Source organism: Pangasianodon hypophthalmus, chromosome 20, assembly GCF_027358585.1.
Source record: "Pangasianodon hypophthalmus isolate fPanHyp1 chromosome 20, fPanHyp1.pri, whole genome shotgun sequence".
Taxonomy (NCBI): Eukaryota; Metazoa; Chordata; class Actinopteri; order Siluriformes; family Pangasiidae; genus Pangasianodon; species Pangasianodon hypophthalmus.
The window spans coordinates 1746685-1767315 of NC_069729.1; the positions used below are offsets into that span (position 1 = coordinate 1746685).

At 38.0% G+C, this 20631-nt stretch overlaps 1 protein-coding gene across 1 annotated transcript in view; it reads left to right on the forward strand.

Moving 5' to 3' along the window:
* The window catches only part of cacna2d3 (calcium channel, voltage dependent, alpha2/delta subunit 3), a 51494-nt gene that overhangs the window by 22009 nt on the left and 8854 nt on the right, over window positions 1–20631 (forward strand). The window contains exons 11-30 of the mRNA XM_053242430.1: window positions 990–1103; window positions 3431–3509; window positions 5143–5276; window positions 5611–5628; window positions 7928–7999; window positions 8093–8173; window positions 8307–8381; window positions 11588–11671; window positions 12189–12260; window positions 12363–12424; window positions 12521–12588; window positions 12901–12946; window positions 14423–14520; window positions 15869–15962; window positions 16913–17008; window positions 17163–17284; window positions 17477–17554; window positions 18473–18534; window positions 18808–18852; window positions 19592–19654. Coding sequence (XP_053098405.1) covers window positions 990–1103; window positions 3431–3509; window positions 5143–5276; window positions 5611–5628; window positions 7928–7999; window positions 8093–8173; window positions 8307–8381; window positions 11588–11671; window positions 12189–12260; window positions 12363–12424; window positions 12521–12588; window positions 12901–12946; window positions 14423–14520; window positions 15869–15962; window positions 16913–17008; window positions 17163–17284; window positions 17477–17554; window positions 18473–18534; window positions 18808–18852; window positions 19592–19654 — 1563 coding nt within the window. The remainder of the gene's footprint in view (window positions 1–989; window positions 1104–3430; window positions 3510–5142; window positions 5277–5610; window positions 5629–7927; window positions 8000–8092; window positions 8174–8306; window positions 8382–11587; window positions 11672–12188; window positions 12261–12362; window positions 12425–12520; window positions 12589–12900; window positions 12947–14422; window positions 14521–15868; window positions 15963–16912; window positions 17009–17162; window positions 17285–17476; window positions 17555–18472; window positions 18535–18807; window positions 18853–19591; window positions 19655–20631) is intronic.

Genomic DNA, 20631 nt, shown 5'->3' on the forward strand with positions numbered 1-20631 from the left:
TGGGATGGAGGGAGGGAAGAGAAGGGGGAACAGGAAAAGCAGAGCAGGGATGGTAGAGATAGAGAGAGAGAGAGAGAGAGAGAGAGAGAGAGAGGAGGGATGACAGAAGGATAAATGCACAATGTCTGTATTTGTCACTTTCATTATAGCAAGCTAATAAATATGGTAATCAACAAGAATGGTGGTCTAATGGGATGCTGTGTGTGTGTGTGTTTCTTTCTTTCTTTGGCTCTCACATTTTGTCTTTCTCCATCTCTCTTCTCTCTTATTTTTCTCCCTGTTCTCTCTTTTTGTCTCTCAGCTTCTCACCTTTCTTTCTTTTGTTCGTTTCCAGTTTTATGTCTTTCTTATGTCTATACCTTCTTTCTTTCTTTCTTTCTTTCTTTCTTTCGTTTGTTCTTTTTTCTTTCTTTCGTTCGTTCTTTGGCTCTCACTTCCTGTATGTGTCTTCCCGAATTTTTCGTCCTTCCTGACTGACTGACAGTATACACACCGACCATATGGATGGGCAAAGTTGCACTTTGTAGATGTGATCTGTGTGTGTGTGTGTGTGTGTGTGTGTGTGTGTGTGTCTACAAGGCTTTCACTGGCATATGATGTCAGCTCTCAGTTGCCACCTTCTCTCTGTCTCGGGTCAATAAGCTAGTTAATTACTGCCATGGATCTTAATCCATCAGATTAATGATCATTCACGGTGAGGTGCGGACGCACAGAGATTTTCAACAACTTCATCTCGAGAGTGCTGCAGCCTGGGGCTCAGATTACACAGCATACTGCATTCACACACACACACACACACACACACAGAGTACAGTAAAGACAGTAGAGCATCAGTGTTTTTTAAGAACAAGCCTTAAAGTTGAGTTTAGTCGCCATGACAAAAGTAAATAGACTGTAAGAATGAAGAGCAGCACATACTGCATACAAATATTTTAAATGAATGCATGTTTCACATGTGTGTGTGTGTGTGTGTGTGTGTGTGTGTGTAGTTTAACCAAGCAGGCCGTGGAAGTGTGTGCAGTCGGGCCATCATGCTGGTGACGGATGGAGCCACCGAAATGTATGACGATGTTTTTGCCAAGTACAACTGGCCCGAGCGGAAGGTGAGTCACACCAATCAGCAACACATTTACATACACTTTTATCCCGAGAAACTACAGGTGAAGTAGAATTTTATCTGAGTGCCCGAGAGTTAATAGCTAAACTATTATGAATTACAACATTAATAGATCAGTGGAAACTGTGCCATACTGTATGACCTTGGGACCCTGGAACCCTGGGAATGTGATCCTGATCTTGACCTTGGGTAAATAAGGTGCCTGGAAGATAGGGTCCTAGGAACATATGACCATAACATATGACCAGGAACATAAGATCCTGAAAATATTAAACCCTGGCAGTATGGGAACCTGGGAACAAAAGATCTCGTGGACATGGGGTCCTGGGAATAATGGTTTGTGGGTCATATGGCTGTAGGATACTGAGAACATAGAGCCCCAGATACATAGAAGTCTGGGAACTTAGGGTTGACTCCAAAGTTTGTGTATGAGAACATCCTTGGGTTCCTGGGAGCATAGGGTGCATAGGACTTTGATACACAGAATATACAACCTTGAGAACTTACGTCCCAGAGAACATGTGGCTCAGGGAACATAGGATCCTGAGAACATACAATTCTGAGAACATATGATTATGAGTACATAGAGCCCTGTGAACAAAGACCTTGAGAAGACAGAACCTTGGGATGATAGGATCCTGAGAACATAGCAGCCTGAGAAATGGAGTGCTGAGAGCTTAAAACCCTGAGGACGTAGAGAGCTTAGAAATTAGGACCCTGAGAACATACAGCCTTGACAGCATATGATCCTGGGAACACAAGGTGCTGAGAAAACAGGACCCTGAGAACATAGAGTGTTTTAAGTATAATGTCCAGGGCCATATGACCACAGAACACTGAGAAGCTAGGACTGGGGAACAACAGGTGCATGAGAACCTGGCCTAGGAAAATAGGGCTCCTGAGGCTGTGAATACTGGGGCATTGGAAAATATGATTCCTGGGAACATAGGAGCTGCTGGGGAGATGGAACTCCAGGAATATATGGTGCTGGGAATATTGAGTCCAGGGAACATTGAAAACAGGGTTATAGGGTTCTGGAAATGTAATGTTCGGAAAACAAAATCCTGGGAATATATTTGGATAAAAAAACCACACTTTCAGCACGTGAAAGGTTTTATTTCGGCCCCTACACATCCCACCTCAGTCCAGTGTGTGTTTCATTCTCTTTTTTAAAAATTTGACCCACATACAGGAATTTCCTTTTTCTCCTTGATGTGTCTCCATTATAAATGTGCTTGACGCTGCAGGGTGGTTTTATTCCAGCGGGAAGGTTCAGGTCATTTCAGCGGCACATGGCGGGTTAATTCCCATTCTGAGACACAGTGAGGAATTAAAGCCGCTGATGGCCTGAAACGCTAATGCTAATGTGTTGAAAATGCTGATGCTGTTGTTGTGTAGCTGGAACCTCAGCGGCTGCAGAAAAACATGTAGCTGATCTCTCACTCACTGAAACACTGCCACTACAACATATTCACTATATATTAAAAATGTGTTGTGTGTTACTGTTTACTGCTGTGTGTGTTAGTGTTTATTGCTGTGTGTTAGTGTTTAGTGTTCTGTATGTTATTGTTTATTTCTGTTTGTGTTAGGGTTAAGTATTCTGTGTTATTGTTTTGTGTTGTTTGTGTTATTGTTTTGTGTTGTGTGTGTTAGTGTTTAGTGTTGTGTGTTAGTATTTAGTGTTGTGTATTGGTGTATAGTGCTGTGTGTGAGTGTTTATTGTTTTGTTTTGTGTGTGTTAGTGTTTGGTGTTGTGTGTGATACTGTTTAATATTGAGTGTGTTAGTGTTTAGTGCTGTGTGTTAGTGTTTAATATTGAGTGTGTTAGTCCTCTGACACACACCATGTGTCTACATCTGACTCTCGTGTGCAGATCAGCAGGGGGTGAAATACATCTTTTAGCCCTGCAGAACGTGTGTGTGTGTCTGTGTGTGTGTGTGTGTGTGTGAAAGAGACTGTCGCAATGCTGCTGCACTGGAACTGCTCCGAATGAGCTGAAATCAAAAACCATTTATACTGGACAGACGGGAGCAATGTAGTGGGAAATAAAGGGAGAGTGGAAAGGGAGAGAGAGAGAGAGAGAGAAGGAAGGAGGATGGAGGATGGAGTGATGTAGTGGAAAAAAGCACACTGTAAAATAAAATGTAAAAATACAGATGACTCTAATGCAGGATTTAATCACTGACAGAGAATGTGTGAGAATGAGAGGAAATGAGGGAAGAGAGAGAGACGAGAGTAAACGATAAAAATGTATGAAAAGAGAAATGGAGCGGTGGAAGATGCACTAACAGTTGTGTGTTTTTATCTGCATAGGTGCGCATTTTCCCCTATCTGATTGGACGAGAGTCAGCCTTCGCAGATAACCTTAAATGGATGGCATGCGCTAACAAAGGTATACACACACACACACACACACACGCACACACACACACACACACAAACACACACACAGCACTAAAAAAACACACAAACAAATGAACAGATTTGTATATTCAGCATTTAATTTATATTACAGCTTACTTCACATCTCTTTTCAGTTGATTAAATTTATAAAATTAAATAAACAAATAACCAAAAGCTATGTTTTATATATTTACATTTGATAAATATTTTTAATATTCATGCTACACCAGCATGTGCATGTCTTTTGACCTGTCTGCTTATTTTATATATGTTTTTTTTCTGTTTCAGTTTTTCATTAAAGGCATTTAAATCTCTAGAATGTGTCTTTAGGAAAATGAAAAAGAAACCAAAATTTTTATATTTTATTTATTTAAAAATATATATATTTACATCTGTGTTTAAAGCATTAAAGCATTAAATGCCCAAAAATGTTCCCAATTAGATATTATATTAGAAATTCACAGTGCTATGTACTTTATTTGTTTGTTTGTTTGTTTGTTTGTTTAAAGCCTTTAATGTCACAGAATATGACTTAATTTATTTTTAATTTAAAAATAATTTACTAATTTAATTTATTGCATCTCACATCAGTGTTTACAGTGTCCCATCTTTGACCAGGTTATTAATTTAATTTAATTTTATTTTATGTTATTGAAAGGCAAGATATTTTACTAGTATCTGTAGTAGCACTACTACTACTACAGATACTAGTAAAATATCTTGCCTTTCAATAAAGTAGTAGTATTGATATTGACATTCTAGACTGTACTTGGTCCCCAGTTGTCAGTGTACACTAGGTGTGTTCGGCATTGTGTTAGGCAGACCGTGTGGGTGTGTGTGTGCGTGTGTGTGTGTGTGTGTGTGTGTGTGTTGGGGGGCGGTTAGGGGGTTGCTTATAGGTTGACGATTTGGCACAATGGGAACTGCGGCGCTCTCGGTGTGCAGAACTGACACACAGGGGCCAAAGTTCAAGTGAGCCTAAATCACTCTTCCTGTCAGCATCCGGCCCTCTGGCTGCTGCGTGCTGATCAGCGCCGTGTGCCTCCGACATGGATGAGTGCACACGCTCTCTCTCTCTCTCTCTCTCTCTCTCTCTCTCTCACACACACACACACACACACAAAATGCCCTGCCTAACACAATGCCAAACACATCGAGTGCACACTGAAAACTGTGGACCAAATACAGTCTAAAAGCACATTTTTTTGTGTGTGTGTTTAATATATTATATTATAATAATTTATATAAATTATTGTTTGATTAAATATCTGCAGCAGTACGACTATTATTTTTGAAAATTAATTTTTCCTTAAATTCTGAAAACCCTTCAAAATCAAATGCCAGATGTTTCATAGCTACTGTCTTCAGTTCATTTTTAAATTATTTTAAACAGCACTCTGTAATGGACTTTTACATTTTAAGGTTTAGAGTTTATGTCTTTACACATTTTTATTGATTATTAATTTGACGCTTTTTCATGCTAACAGTCAGTGGCAGAGTGAGAACAATGTGAATGAGCATGCTGTACATAACCATCACCGTGGTTTAAACACAAATTATATTTTCATGGAAAATTTTCTAATGCTCCATAACTGTGTGTGTGTGTGTGTGTGTATGTGCAGGCTATTTCAGTCAGATCTCCACCCTGGCTGACGTTCAGGAGAACGTTATAAGATATCTGCACGTCATGAGCCGCCCAAAAGTCATCGACCACGAGCACGACACGGTGTGGACTGAGGCCTACGTGGACCAAGCTGTGAGCTCGTTTTCTCCTCTGAGACATTACACAACTTTTTATTGTTTATCTTGGATATTGTTAAATATTTCACGTCAGAAAACTTGACATTAATGTGTATATTGAATGTAATGTATAATAATCCACTGCAGGCAATATGTGTGTGTGTGTGTGTGTGTGTGTGTGAAAGCATGACTCTCTCCACCCCCTACACTGTGTGTAAATGATTGTGCATTAATAGCTTCATTAGTTTTGTCACCGTTCTCCATTTTCTCCCCCTCCATCTGACTGGAGAGTGAAGAAAGCGTGTAAAATCTTTTTTTTGTTGTTGTTGTTGTCTCCTTTTGTCTCGCAGCTCGCTCAGGCTCATAAGGTAAAACATTTCAATTTTCAATTTTATAAAATTGTCATTCAGAATAATGGTGTGTTGAAAGTATAAATTAATTATTCTGCGGCATATTAAAAAACAGTACTGTATCTAATACTATATACATATGTATGATATGTATTGTATATAAATAATTGTGTTTATAGTATAACAGTAAATGTGTGTAATGTGGGAAAGAGAGACAGAGAGAACATGAGAGCGACAAAAAGAGAAAGACAAAATTAGAGAATGAGAATGAGAAGGCGACCTATCCTACGTCTGATAAAACTACTCATTTCACACACACACACCATCCCTATCACACATGCACACCTGAACACTCTTAAGCTTTTATGCTTCCATATACACTCTATCAGACACACACACACACACACACACACCATCCCTATCACACATGTGCACCTGAACACTCTTAAGCTTTCATGCTTCCATATACACTCTATCACACACACATACACATACACACACACACACACACACACAGCGTTGAGGGCTGTCCTCCTGTGGTGTACGGTCGTTGTATCTCGCTCGGAGAGACACTCCATTCATCATTTCGTGGATCATTGGCCTTTATCTCTTAAAGCTGTAATAAAAGTGACAGCAGAGCAGAGAGAGAGAGAGAGAGAGAGAGAAAGAGGGAGAGAAAGAGAGAGAGAAAGGGAGGGGTGAAGGAGAATGAGTGGTTGCACAGAGCACAGGGTCGTTTCCCAGAATGCACTCTGGGGGCTTTTTTTGGATTCATTCAAACTCGATTTTTTTCACCCACAAAGCGTGATCTTGTCACAGCCAATAATCTCACGTCAGCTTTAGATCACAGTGGAGTTCAGAGGGAAAGAGTTTCTGTAGGATGTAGGACATGCACAGACTAACAAAAAAAAACTGTTCATATTGTCTCCTGTGTTATTTTATAAATGCGTTATTCTATTCAGTGGTGATAAAGTAGAAATGCATCAGCGAGCTGCTGGGCTTGAAGGCTTCAGTGTGCTGTCCAGTTGGTTTGCTACAACTTTTTAAGAAATTCTTCCCCCATTTCTCCGTTATTTAGTTTTGGCCAATTCCCTCCCACCAGCCAGCTCTCACCTTTCATACGACAGCTACCAACCAGGGAAGGTGAAGGCTAACATGTGCTTCCTCTGAGACATGTGAAGCTAGCCAACCCCATCTTTTCGAACTGCTGCTCGTGCTGCAGCAGCGTAACACACTCTGATGAAAGCTCTATCTGCCCTCTGATGAGCTCACAGACGCACAATTGGCTAGTGTCACTATGATTGACAGGTGAGATAGAGTATGCCCCTCCTACCCAGACAGCATGACTAATTTTGCTCCCTTGGACTCCTAACCACAGATGGCTGTGTGGCATTATGGGAATTTATTCTCGGTGATGATAGGGCGAACACTTTTACTGCTGTGCTACAACTCGCATTGCTTTTTCAAACAACACATAATTCTCCTAAGATACATAGTTTATGTAAAATGCAGACTGGCTATGTTACACTCTGCACTATTTTGACTACTTTAAGAAAAGAACATTACCTTTTATGGTAGAAAATATTCTAAATTACAAATATCAGTACAAACACCACACTGGTAAGTTTTTGGGATGAGATCTGTTAGCTGTGTTGGTTTCTCAGCTCTCCTCTCAGCGCATGTTGTGAAGTCAGAGTCTGACGTAGCCTAAAGTTGGATGGTGCAAATTCTCACCACGTAAGTTTCTTTGAGTTTCCTTGGCTCATGATTAGATGAGCCCCACTCCTGGCTGGCTCGCCAAACTGAAATACAGCACTTCTTGCAGATGGGGCGTATAGTGAGTGTATTTGCAAATACAACTGCCAGACAACAACAGAGCGAAACACCGCAGGCTAACACCACTGTGCTAATTTATGATAACTGATCGCTTAGCACAGGCCTTTATATGACATTGATCAAATTACTTGATGTTGATTTGTTTCAGGAACAGGGAGTAAAATCCTGAGTCAGTGTGTTGTGAAGTCCTTTAAATAGAGTGTTTTAATTTGAGTGTAAGCAGAAATAGTGAATCATGAAACTCCAAGTATTAGAAGTATTATTATTATAACTATAAATAATATGTAATAATGTAAGTACTTTTCTTCATTTTAACATTTTAAATATTTTTTTAATTGTTTGGTTTTATTTATTTCAATTATTTAGAAAAATTATGTTATTTTTATTTATATTTATTGTTATTAATAACAACCAGAAGGACTTAATGTAAACTACTGCATATCTCACACTGACCTCCTGCTGTTTCTGTCTGATTCTCCAGCTTTCTGCACGCAACGGACCAAATCCCATGACCACGGTGGCCATGCCTGTCTTCAGCACCAAGAATGAGACGGTGTGTGTGTGTGTGTGTGTGTGTGTGAGAGTGATATATATCATGTTAGGTGATCTTCACTGCTAATTCTCTCCTCTCCATCTCACTTATCAGAAAAATCAAGGCATCCTCCTGGGTGTAGTGGGAATAGACATTCCCATTCAGGACCTGATGAAGACTGTCCCGAAACACAAGGTCTTGACAGCTCTCAAGTCACACACACACGCACACACACACACACACACACACTTCCTCAACAGTGTTGATTTATCTGCAGAGATTCTACAAAATATTCAAATTTGGTTAAATCTTTGTGTTCTTCCTCCAGCTGGGAATTCACGGTTATGCGTTTGCTGTTACCAATAACGGCTACATCCTCATGCATCCAGACCTCCGACATCTGGTAAGGAAACCGCTGTCCTGTTATAGAGCCGAGTCATCACACACACCGAGATTATACTTATACACAAGTACACACCACAATGACTTCCTACAGAGCTGAACAACAAACACACTCCGTTTAACTCAGTAGGAAGTCACTCAAAACACAAAGCATGGTCTGTGTATTGCTTATCATTTTATTAGGAATTAGAAAAAGAAATATATGTTATATTTGTTCTAGAAAAAAAATATTTAACCTAAGGATAAAATGAGTACACATGCTTTCCTAGTTATCATCAATTCACAAAACAGCAAGATCGTATGCTAAAATGACGCTGTAGTCATCATCTTCTTCACTTTTCTACAATCCTCAGAATATCAGATTGTAATATCTGGTGTTCAATGTTTGCTTTTTTAGTTTTGAACTTGAGCTGTAATTAAAATGTAGATACCAATCAGGTCTGATAAAATCTTTTCTGTAAATCCATGCCCAAATCTTCAAACTGTTATGGAATTATTTATTGAACTGTTGCTCATCTGCATCACAGAGTGGTGTGGCACACTCGGACGAAATCTCTATCAGCCCTCTTCCAACATGAGCTCACAAGTACTTGTGGTTGGCTAGTGTCACTGTGATTGACAGGGGAGAGAGTGTATGCCCCTCCCACCCAGAGAGCATGGCCAGTTTTGCTGCTTTGACTCCTGGCCACGGATGGATGTGGCATCATCTGGATTCAAACTCTAAATCTCCTGACGATAGGCTGACCGTTTTTCTGTTGTGTCACTTGGTAGCTGATGTACAGTTTTAGATGGACTATATTTAGTGTTAAATAGGGATAAATTCACATATTTACAATATATTTTTTGTGAATCCATTTATTTCTGTAAAGCTGCTTTGTGACAATGTCCATTGTTAAAAGCACTATAAATAAAATAAAATAAAATAAAATTGAATTGAATTGAATTGAATTGAATAGTGTTCTCTTCTATACTGTGGCCTTTCCACAGGAAAGAGGCTCCAGGTAGATGTTGGAATAATCAGAAGTCTGAGGATGTGTCTTCTCCCAAACTTTTCTATGAGGAAACAGAAACATTTTGTTTAGTATAGTCTTCCATTCCTTGTTCGCTAGGAAGGTTTAAAACCAAACTAAAGAGAGAAGTGCATGCACGAAACATGTCATGGGTGAATGCCTATACAGTATTTGTTTCAAAAACAAGGGTAATCATTAGGCCCGCTTTGTGACAAAAAAAAACAAAACACAAAACAAAAAATTTCAGAATGATGCACAATGCACAGACTGTGTGTACTTCTATACCTGATAGTACAGTTAACAAATCCCCTATTACTGCACCTAATACTCATACAGGGAAAGTCCTGTGCCATGACAAGCTGGACGGATGCAGAGGTGCATGCTGGGAGTTGTAGTTTTGTAATGCGAACCCTTTTCCTTTGATGTATTGCATGCAGGAGTAAAAGCTCCTTCAGGTGCCTGCCAGGCCTGAGCTGAGAGCCGAGGTAACCACAGAGACCCTCCTCTCCTAACATCCAGTCACTGTGTGTGACTGTGTGTGTGTGTGAGTGTGTGTGAGTGTGTGTGACTGTGTGTGTAACTATGTGTGTCTGTAACCGTGTTAGTGTTAGTGTTAGTGTGGTAGCCACGGTATTTGTGCTGCTGTGTGTATATAGTTTTGTGTTTTGTGCAAATCACACTGGCCGACACTCAACCATGCTGAGTGTGTGTATGTGTGTGTGTGTGTGTGTGTGTGTGTGTGTGTGCTAGAGTGAATGTATAGACTGTAGTGCCTTTGTGTGACTGTAGTGTTTGTTTCGGCTGAGCAGTCTTTGTACTGTTTTTATTTATTTACTAATAATTATAAGTTATTAAGATTATTCTAGTACTATATCAGTTTTTTTTTAAATATTTTTTTATATTATAAAATGCATTCACACTAGCAAGCAACAAAGCAATCAACAAATGACGTTATGAATGGGATTTTCTCAACTTTATGCAAATTAGCTTTAAAAAAAGGCTGATGATTGGCTCCAACAGATTCCTTGATCAGATCTCTCATAGTCACCGAAATTCTCTTTTCTATTTTACAGTTTTTGGGTCGAAAATAGAAGAAAAACCTTTCCTGGGTTTTATTCTAATTTTATAATACATATTAAGTATGGAAAATAATCAACCATATGGTGGTGGGAAGAAGCAGAGTGACTATTACCATCCCAAAGTTGATTATTTTCCTTTCACAGCATGTCTGAAGTGTTCTATTCCTCTTCCACCACAGTGATTTGCCAACGATTATTTTCTTAATTAAAGAATGATGTTATAGTTTTTACTCTGTTTATTGTTACATTTATTGTTGGGGAACGACCACGAAATAAATTAGTTCCTGTTCTCAATAAACAGTCGTTCTCTCAACAGCCTCTCTTTTTTCTCTTTCTTGAATTTAATCACTGAGAAACCACAAAGCGTAAACTCTTCTGTCCTGAAGATGTCAGGAAACTTAAAGTTACAGCTTTACCTCTGACTGTTACAAAGCGCTGACACTGGAGACTCCTTCCAATATAGCACAAGCCACATCCACAAGCAACAACTTTACTGATCGTGACACGCCCGCTTGTCTTTTGCTAGTGTGAATGCAGAGTAAGGGCTGACCTCATTACATCCTCTTTTTTATGAAATGGGGAACAGAGTGTAGCGTAATGTACACGTATTTTCTGGACATATTTTCTGGAGACATTAAGACATTAAGTAGGCAATCAAACACCTGGTGTTTCTGCAAACTTTAAAATGATGAGAAACGTCTCAATCTCAGACACCAATTTGTGCAAAATTGTTCCAAAGGTTCTGGTTAATATTATGAAGAAGATGTGTAGAAAAAGGGACTACTAGAATTGGTTTAACAGAAATTTTTAGGAACCTGGTTAAAGAAGTAGGTGTGTGTGATTTATCAGTGTGTGTGATTTGTAGGCATGTGTGTGTGTGTGTGTGTGTGTGTGATTGGGGTTAAAAGCAGCCCCTGCAGGAGAACGACTGCATCTCCTTCTACTACATTCATCCTGTTCCATCTTGTGGACATCATGTGACTCTTGTGATCCGAGTTTTGTTTGGTTTTTGTTTTTACTTTTGCACTCTCTCTTTGTTAAACTGTTCTTGTATATGTGTATGTGTATGTGTGTGTGTGTGTGTGTGTGTGTGTGTGTGTGTGTGTGTGTGTATACAGTACCAGGACGATCAGAAGAGACGGAAGGCCCATTACAGCAGTGTTGATCTGTCTGAGGTGGAGTGGGAAGACACTGACAATTATGTATGAATATTTTATGTTTCTGTTCCACTAAAAACCCTTAAAAAAAGAAAAGAGGGAATATATAGTTTATAGTCACACTAAACTTTATTTTTGTGGGAAATAATTTGAGTGTACAAACAGTTTCACTGCAAGGGTTTAGACACTGATCTTGTATTGATGTTATTGCATCATAAAAAATAAGAGCCAATCATGTTCCAGTATGCAAATTCAGTCAATTCAGCACCAGTTTACCTGGGGAAAGGTGTGTGTTTGTTTATGGTTTTCAAACATTTTCAATTTGCATATTCATTAAATCTGTATTTCTTGCTAAGGCTAAAAGTGTTGATCCTTGTGAATGAGCTGTTACTATAGAAACAATAACGTATTAAAACGAGCGCATTAATATAAACCTGTGATTTGCGGCTTCACTGCTGTCAGAGCTGCTGTTATCGAAAATGAATCAACCAATCAGAACGCAGAATTTGATGTGGTATAATGTATGAATTAGGTTTACTAGCTGCCGTGTTTTCTGCCACAGCTCAGGAACGCCATGGTGAACAGAAAAACAGGCACCTTCTCCATGGAGGTGAAGAGGACGGTGGATAGAGGGGTGAGCACCAGCCTTCTTCACCAAGACACATCCCTCACGTGTGCAAAATACTCTTCAGGTGCTTACTTTAGATATCTTTAACATTGTATTGCCTTTCTACAGAAACGTGTTCTGTCAATGCACAATGATTACTACTTCACCGACATCAGCGGAACTCCATACAGGTACGTATGGACACACTCTTATTATAAAACCTCTAAAATAGCTATGATGATTTTAAATTTGTTGAATAAAGTGTGTGTTTGTGTGTTTATGTGTAGTGTTGGAGTGGCTTTGTCTCGAGGGCATGGAAAACACTTCTTTAAGGGAAATGTTTCACTGGAAACGGGTAAATTTAGCTTGTTTCTACTTTTATATTTGTCTCTCTGTTCCTCATTCGCACAATTTTTCTTCAGAATGTTTAATGTAGAAATGATACGCTATGTATGTAAACTGTTTCTAATTTTATCAATCATTAGTTGAACCAAGCTTTCAGACTGTAGGTTTAATGGTTTGAGCGCTTGACGCTTAAACCAATCCACTGCTACAAGTTCATCAATTTATTTATATCAATTTAAATTTTACTTTAATAAAAACTTTGAGAATGTTGATAATATTTCCTGTCATTTTTGTGCATTTCTGGATGTCTTCTGTGTGTCAGGTCTGCGTGATCTGGATCAGCCGGGTGTGGCTCTGGCAGATGAATGGTAATACAAATTTATACTTTTATTATTATTGTAGAAGGATAAATAGTAGTGCTATCTGCATCTCCAAGCAGAATGCTACAGATCTGTACATTTAAAAAGCAGATATGAGGAAGAGAAAAGTCCAAAATTGCCTCACGAGTCATATAAACTTACACACAAACTTGTTTTAAAAACTGTTAAAATGCTCAATAAGGTGTTAAGATAAACTTGATCAACTATGTTCACTAACATCATCATATAACATCATCAGCAGCTTTTATATATATATTTTTTTTTCTAGGTTAACATAATGTTTAGCATGAAACCATGGCTGTAGCTGCACAATAGCATAGCTAATCTACACAACTATTTAAATACAGCACTGTGCTAGCCGTAACCTTCCAACTAGTTAGCTAGTTAGCATTAACAATATTGCTACAGCAGTAATCTGATATTATCTAACTGAGTCATGCCTAGCATGAAATACTAGTTGTATTTTCACAATATAATCACAGTATATAAACAGCTGCTTAAATATGGCACTAAATTAGCAAGGTCTGCTAGAAAGCTAGCTAACATTATGCTAACTATAATCATGCTTAGCATGAAATACTAGCTGTATTTACACAATATAAGAAGCAACATTAACTAATCTAGACAAGACAGCTATCTTAATACAGCACTGTGCTAATGCTAAGGTTGACTAGCAAGTTAGATAACATTATGCTAACTATAATAATGCTTAGCAAGAAACACTAGCGCTACTTTCACTATATAATAGTTAAGTAAAATAGGTTAAGCTAAACAGCTGCTTATATATGGCCCAAAATTAACAAAGGCTCCTAGAAAGTGAACTAATGTTATGCTAACTGTAATAATGCTTAGCATGAAATATTTCTAGAGCAGTATTCTGGAAGCATGTAACTTATCCTGGTCTGCTAGCAAGCTTAGCAGGAGATACACTAGCTGTAATTGCACAATATAGTAAGAATAATTAGTTAATCTAGATGATAAAGCTATCTAAATACAGCATTGCGCTAATGTTAAAGTTGCCTAGCAAGTTAGATAATATTATGCTAACTATAATAATCGGATATTATGTAACTTAGCCAGGTGGGCTAGCAGTCTTGCTAATATTCAGCTAACTGTAGCAGTTATATGGAATGATATGATCAGGTGTAGCATGAACTAAACTTATTAAATAAATAAATTCTCCTCAAACTCCTGAAGGAACTCCAGCACCGCAGTGTGCACTGTAATTAGCTAACGAGTGTATTAGACGCACACACACACTTTTGTCCTTCACCAGGGAGGAGAGTGAGGATGTTACTGTCCTTCTATTGTTCCCGGGTGTTTTTATGTGAGGTGATTAATTACGCTGTGCTGTAAAGGTGCCAGGTCAGTTTCATTATCTGTAAAGTCACAGCGTCTAATTTATATTTTTGCCTCCAACGTTTTGCCGGAGCTGTAACACACGTTAACGTTTGGTCTCTGCAGGACGTACTGCAACACCGACGAGCATCACGAGCATCGCTACCTGACGCAGGTTCAGGCCATCAAACTCTACCTGACCGGCCGCAAACCGCACCTCAAGTGTGAGAGACCACAAACAAAAGCTATTTAATATTTGTGTGTGTGTGTGTGTGTGTGTGTGTGTGTGTTTAAGTAGAAAAGTTTTAACTCTTAAATAATGAATAAAACACCCTGTGTCATGCTGTTATAGGAAAATAATCAGTGACAGGGTGGTGTGGTGGTGAAGTGGACCAATGTTGATCATTTTCCTATAACATAACATCCTGAAGTGTTTTATTCCACAGCAACCTGATGAGGACACATCATACTTTTTATCCATTAATAGTTACGTTTAATGAAACAAGTTAGTTCCTGTTCTCACTTACGTTATAGCAGCTATAAACAGTTGATCCCTCAGCAACCTCTCTTTTTTCTCTAATAAGCTTGTCATGTTACTGAGAAACTGCAAAGAAGCATGAACTCCTCTGTCCTGAAGATGTCAGAAAACTTAAAGTTACAGCTTTACCTCTGACTGTTACAAAGCACTGACACTGGAGACTCCTTCCATAAATGTTAAATAAATGTCTCCTTATATAAAACTTCACCATGTCAACAATTACACACTTTGTTTTAATCTGTTTACTATAAGTCTTACATTATGTGGACCATCCACCGTGCTAGTCCCAGTCAATGAGCTGTTTCCATAGAAACGATAACATGATCATGTGATAAACCTGTGATTACTGGTATAAATAAAGTACAAGAAGGATTCTGCCTCAGCTCACACACTGATGTTAGTGTACTGATGGTAGATTTGTGCCTCTTTCACCAAGGAGTCAAGGAAAACATTATCTGAATGCGAATAGCTAGCTCTCATGATACAAAATGCTGTGATAAATATAAAGTGCACGTAGCAGGAGATTACACTGATGTGTGTTAGGTCTCATGAAAGGCCTCATTTAGCTGATTTTTAATTTTTTATCCAAAGCAACTTATAATTTCGATCTGAAGCTGTCTGATTCTAAAAGATAATTTTATGACAAATATATGATTTTAGAGAAATGTAGTGATGTTTCAAAATGTAATGAGGAGAAAATAGAGATATTTCTATTTCTATTTCTATTTATTGTAAGGAAAGTACAGATAAAAATAAAACCACACTTAAGTTCAGTAGCGAAGTCGTTTTATCTCATGTCGTAGAAAGTGCAAACTAAAGCACCTTCATACAAACTTTAAGCTTCTTCAGTCTCTTGTATCTGTCTGACTGAATTTCGACCTGTTTTTGAAACAAATGTTTGAAAGCGAAGATCATCATTGTCTCTGTTTCCGGATACACTAATGTCACAAGTCACTTCAGTGATCCGTACCTCTACACTCCTGTGGCGTTGTGTGTATCATGAGTGTGTGAATGTCACCTCTGGCTTGCCGTAGGTGACAGGGAGCTGATCCAGCAGGTTCTGTTCGACGCCGTGATCACCGCTCCACTCAAGGCCTACTGGACCGGCCTCGCTCTCAACAAGTCAGAGTGAGTCCCACTTCACGAGATCTTCTCAAAACACCATTTCACTTTCTGTGTTCTGAAATACTCTTAAAGGAAAACTTCTGACTTAACCTAATGTCAATCCACAGCATCTGTAGTGTGTGAGAGCAACACGTTTCCTCATGCAGAACAGCTGTTTACTCAGATTTTACTTATAATTAAAGTCTAAGGGCAGATGTTTAATTGTGTCCTTAAAAATACAAGACTATAAAATACACATTTAATACAACAGCTGTGCTGTATAATAACGATGTGTACATGAGACAGAATTGACAGAAAATCTTACCAAGTTGTTATGAAGTCTTTCCCAACTTTCCAACACTGGAGCAATACAATAAAAAGTACTTCTGGTTACTTTACAACTTTCTGAAGGTTTTGTCGTATCCATACGCCACACAACTCCACTTATAGTTTTGGCGTAACTTTAAATTCTCCTCTGTGAAAAAGTAGCTCCTCTCTGAAAGGACAGAGTCTACAGATTTACAAATTCATTTATATACAAACACCTTGCACTGAATAATTAATGAATTATTCTACCAAAATACATTTTATTAAATATGTTTTATTGATGAAGTTCAACATCTGCCCCTAGATGTCCATTATAAGTTTGGAGTATGAGTAAGTTTGGAACAAAGAACAGGTTTTTTGTTGTCTTGTCAGTGTTGAAAATGTGAAACATGTTGAGATTAGGTTAAATAAATGATAAAGTATTTCGTTAAATATTTTTCCTAAAATGCTACATGAACATATTATGAAAATTTAGACCATGCTAAATCATTTTATTTTATGTACTGTTGGCAAAGTTAGAATTTACAGCAATAACTATAAAGTCTCTAAAATTAAAACATTTGATTTCGAATAAATACTTGATATTTTTAAATGAATAGTTTATGTTTAATAGTTAGTGAATTAATGTTTTTTTTTTCCACGTTCAGGAATCCTGATAAAGGAGTGGAGATTGCTTTCCTCGGCACTCGTACTGGTCTCTCCAGAACCAACCTGTTTGTCGTCCCGGATCAACTGACCAATCAGTGAGCAGAACCAAAACATTAACTGACCAATCAGAAAACAGTTTGCTGTTTTGGATTTGTCCAGAAGATGAATTATTACCTTAGATGATGGACATCTCATCAAAGATAATGTTATTAAAATGGGGTGTGTGTGTGTGTGTGTGTGCGTGTGTAGGGATCTGCTGAGGGCAGAGGATAAGGAGGGCATCTTTAACGCGGATCATTTTCCCCTGTGGTATAAGAGAGCGGCTGAGCAAGTTCCTGGCACCTTCGTCTACTCCATTCCCTTTAGTGCAGGTAGGACACACACACACACACACACACACACACACACACACACACACACATATACAAAACCTCTAATCTGGTTCCATCTAGTGGTTGGAAAGAAATTGTGTACGATTCTCATTTTTTATTTCTCATACAGGTTTGTATGATGTATGATGTATTTTGTGTGTGTGTGTGTGTGTGTGTGTGTGTGCGTTTTAGCACAGGATAATAAGAGTGTGGTGTTAGCCAGCACTGCTATCCAGCTCCTGGATGAGAGGAAGTCTCCTATAGTGGCTGGTAAGTGCTTCTTTATGTCACTGTATAGAGGCACTGGATGTCTCCATATAGACTTCATAACACATGCATAACACTATATGAGCAGTTTGAAAGTATTCACAAGATGCAGTATTTTTTTTTTCCAGAATTTTTTTTAAATGATCAAAAACAGTAAAAAAAAAAAGGTGACTTACTGTTTAGCCTCATTTTATTTAAAGTCTAGCTTCATAACATGCAAATAAGCATAGTGCATGAAGCGATATGTGCTCTTTATGCCAGGAGACGGGAGATATCATAGCTTTATATTAGTGTAAGAACAAACAGGAGCTTCATATCACACTCATAAAGAGTTCATGAGCGATTATAAGCAGCTTATGCCAGTATTTGCAAGATTACTTTATTTAATGCTTTATAAAGACTCAGGAAATATATTACCAGTTTAGTTTGTCATCATTAAAACCATTAATAAAGCTAGCATAAGTAAATAGGTGTGTGTCTTATAAGCTCGTTATGGACAGGTGCTGGAGTGATGCTTCATAAAAGTGTTATAAACACAGCAACTGTATATTAGTGTCATAGGAAGACCAAATTCCATCATAAAGGAGGTAAACATTACTTAGCAGATAAAGAAATGTACTTTATAAAGCCTCACTTGTAATCTTGTGAATACTGACATAAGCTGCTTATAAATACTCAGTAACTGCGTTATAAATGGTATTTAGTGCTAAAAGTACCTATTTACTCTTACACTTTATAAAACATCTCCAGTCATCTGGTAAATACAGACATAAACAGCTCATATCATTCATGCATTATCCTTATGCATGTGTTATGAAGATGTGTTATGAATGTGTTATAAATCAGTTGATGTGAAGTGACTGATACACGTTTGATTTTGTGTGTTATATTCGGTGAATTTATGTTTGCACGTTTCCACAGCTGTCGGGATTCAAATGAAACTGGAATTCTTTCAGAGGAAGTTTTGGACAGCCAGCCGACAGGTGAGGAGAAAAACTACGTTCAACTAAATCCTCATTCGTGCTCGTGCAGCTCTCAGTGTCTGTCTGAAACAGACATGACTAATATTATTAACACTAAAATTATTAACACTGATATTATTAACACTGATATTCTTAACACTATTATTAACACTGATATTATTAACACTGATATTCTTAACACTATATTATTTCAAAAGAAAAACATTGTACTGTGAGGTGTAAAGGTATTAAGTGAAAATCTGATTTAATCATCTGATCCTCTGTCCTTCACAGTGTAACGCTCTGGATGGGAAATGCAGCATCAGCTGTGACAATGAGGTAACCTCTCTCTCTCTCTCTCTCTCTCTCTCTCTCTATCTGTCTGTCTTTGTCTATCTCTCTCTTTCTTTGTCTGTCTCTCTCTCTCTGTCTGTCTCTCTCTGTCTCTGTCTCTCTCTCTCTCTCTATCTGTCTCTCTCGCTCTCTGTCTATATCTCTCTGTCTGTCTCTGTCTATCTCTCTCTGTCTATCTCTCTCTCTGTCTATCTCTCTGTCTTTTTGTCACTCTCTGGCTGTTGCCTTCTCTCTGTCTTCCCTATTTCTTTTTGTCTGCCTCTCTCTGTGTTTCTCTCTTTCTCTCTCTTTCTATCTGCTTATCTGCATGTTTTTAACTCTATTCTGATAATTCCATGTAATTCTTCCTCTATTCTTCAATTTCTCCTTTTTATACTTCGTCCTCTCTCCCTTTCTCTCCCTCTCACCCTCTGTCATTCTCCTCTTTTGTTTTTTCTCTTTCTTCCTTCCTTGTCTGCCTTTCTGTCTCCTCTTGTCTGCTTCTTAACCGCTAAATACTCATTTCCTCTTTTCTCTTTTCTGGCGGTCTGCCACAGCTAGCTCTTTTCACACGATTGTTCACAGTGAGACAGCAGCTCGGTTTTAGTTCCACTCGTATTGCTGTGTTCCTCGAAAAGACACTTCCTAATATGTTTGAGTTTCATCACACTAAAAATTAGCGTCCTGACTGTTGTATTTACACTCTTCTCTCGTTTCTCTCTCTCTTCTCTCTCTTTGCTATCAGGATATTAAATGTTACCTCATTGATAACAACGGCTTCGTTCTGGTGTCTGAGGATTATTCTCAGGTTGGTCAGTCACACTGAATGGGAGATTTGATTTCGATGAATTTGCAGAGGACATGCTGCATCTCATTAATCCTCAGATTACTGTCTGTTTATCAGGTCAAACAGACCCACCATACAGATCACTCTGTAGTCCACCTGTTGCTCTGCATAAAATATTGGCCCCCCCTCTGCCCAGTCCATCAGTGGACAAAGACTACCACTGAGCAGAAATTATATATATATATATATATATATATATATATATATATATATATATATATACAGTACTGTGCAAAAGTCTCAGGCACCCTATATTTTTTTTAGTAAAAACTTTGTTATAGATTTTTTCCAAACATTAGTTTTCCAGAACAAAATGAAATGTTCCAGAAAAATGTTTGTATGTCAGTAAAGAAAGCAGCAGATTCCATAAGAGACACTTTTCAGATAAAAAACATAATGAAGGCTGCTGGGTTTCGCTGCAGAAATAAGAAGCGAGTCGACAGTCAAAGTCTCCAGAAGAACTGTGGCTGCTTCTGCAAGATGCTCAGTAACACTTCCAGCTCATTTCCTTATAAAACTGCACACACTGTACTGCAGACTAATAATTTTTTTTAAAGCAAAGGATCGTCACACCAAATATTCACTTTGTTTCATTTATTACTGTTTACTGCTCTTATTTTTAAAAGTAGAAACATTTAATTTCATTATATTTGAAGGCATCTTTGCTCTACAGCGTTTCTGTACATGTGCCTAAGACTTTTGCACAGTACTGTATATATATATATATATATATATATATATATATATATATATATATATATATATATATATATATACACACACACATTTTTAAAAATTATTTATAGCCCATATTGGGCCTTCTGTCTCCATCATAACCACACATTTAATATTTAAATTTAATACCAGTCACAGGTCAGACTGACTTTCAAACTCGACGAGTTTTTGGTGTGAATAATAAATTTTGTCATTGTTTCATT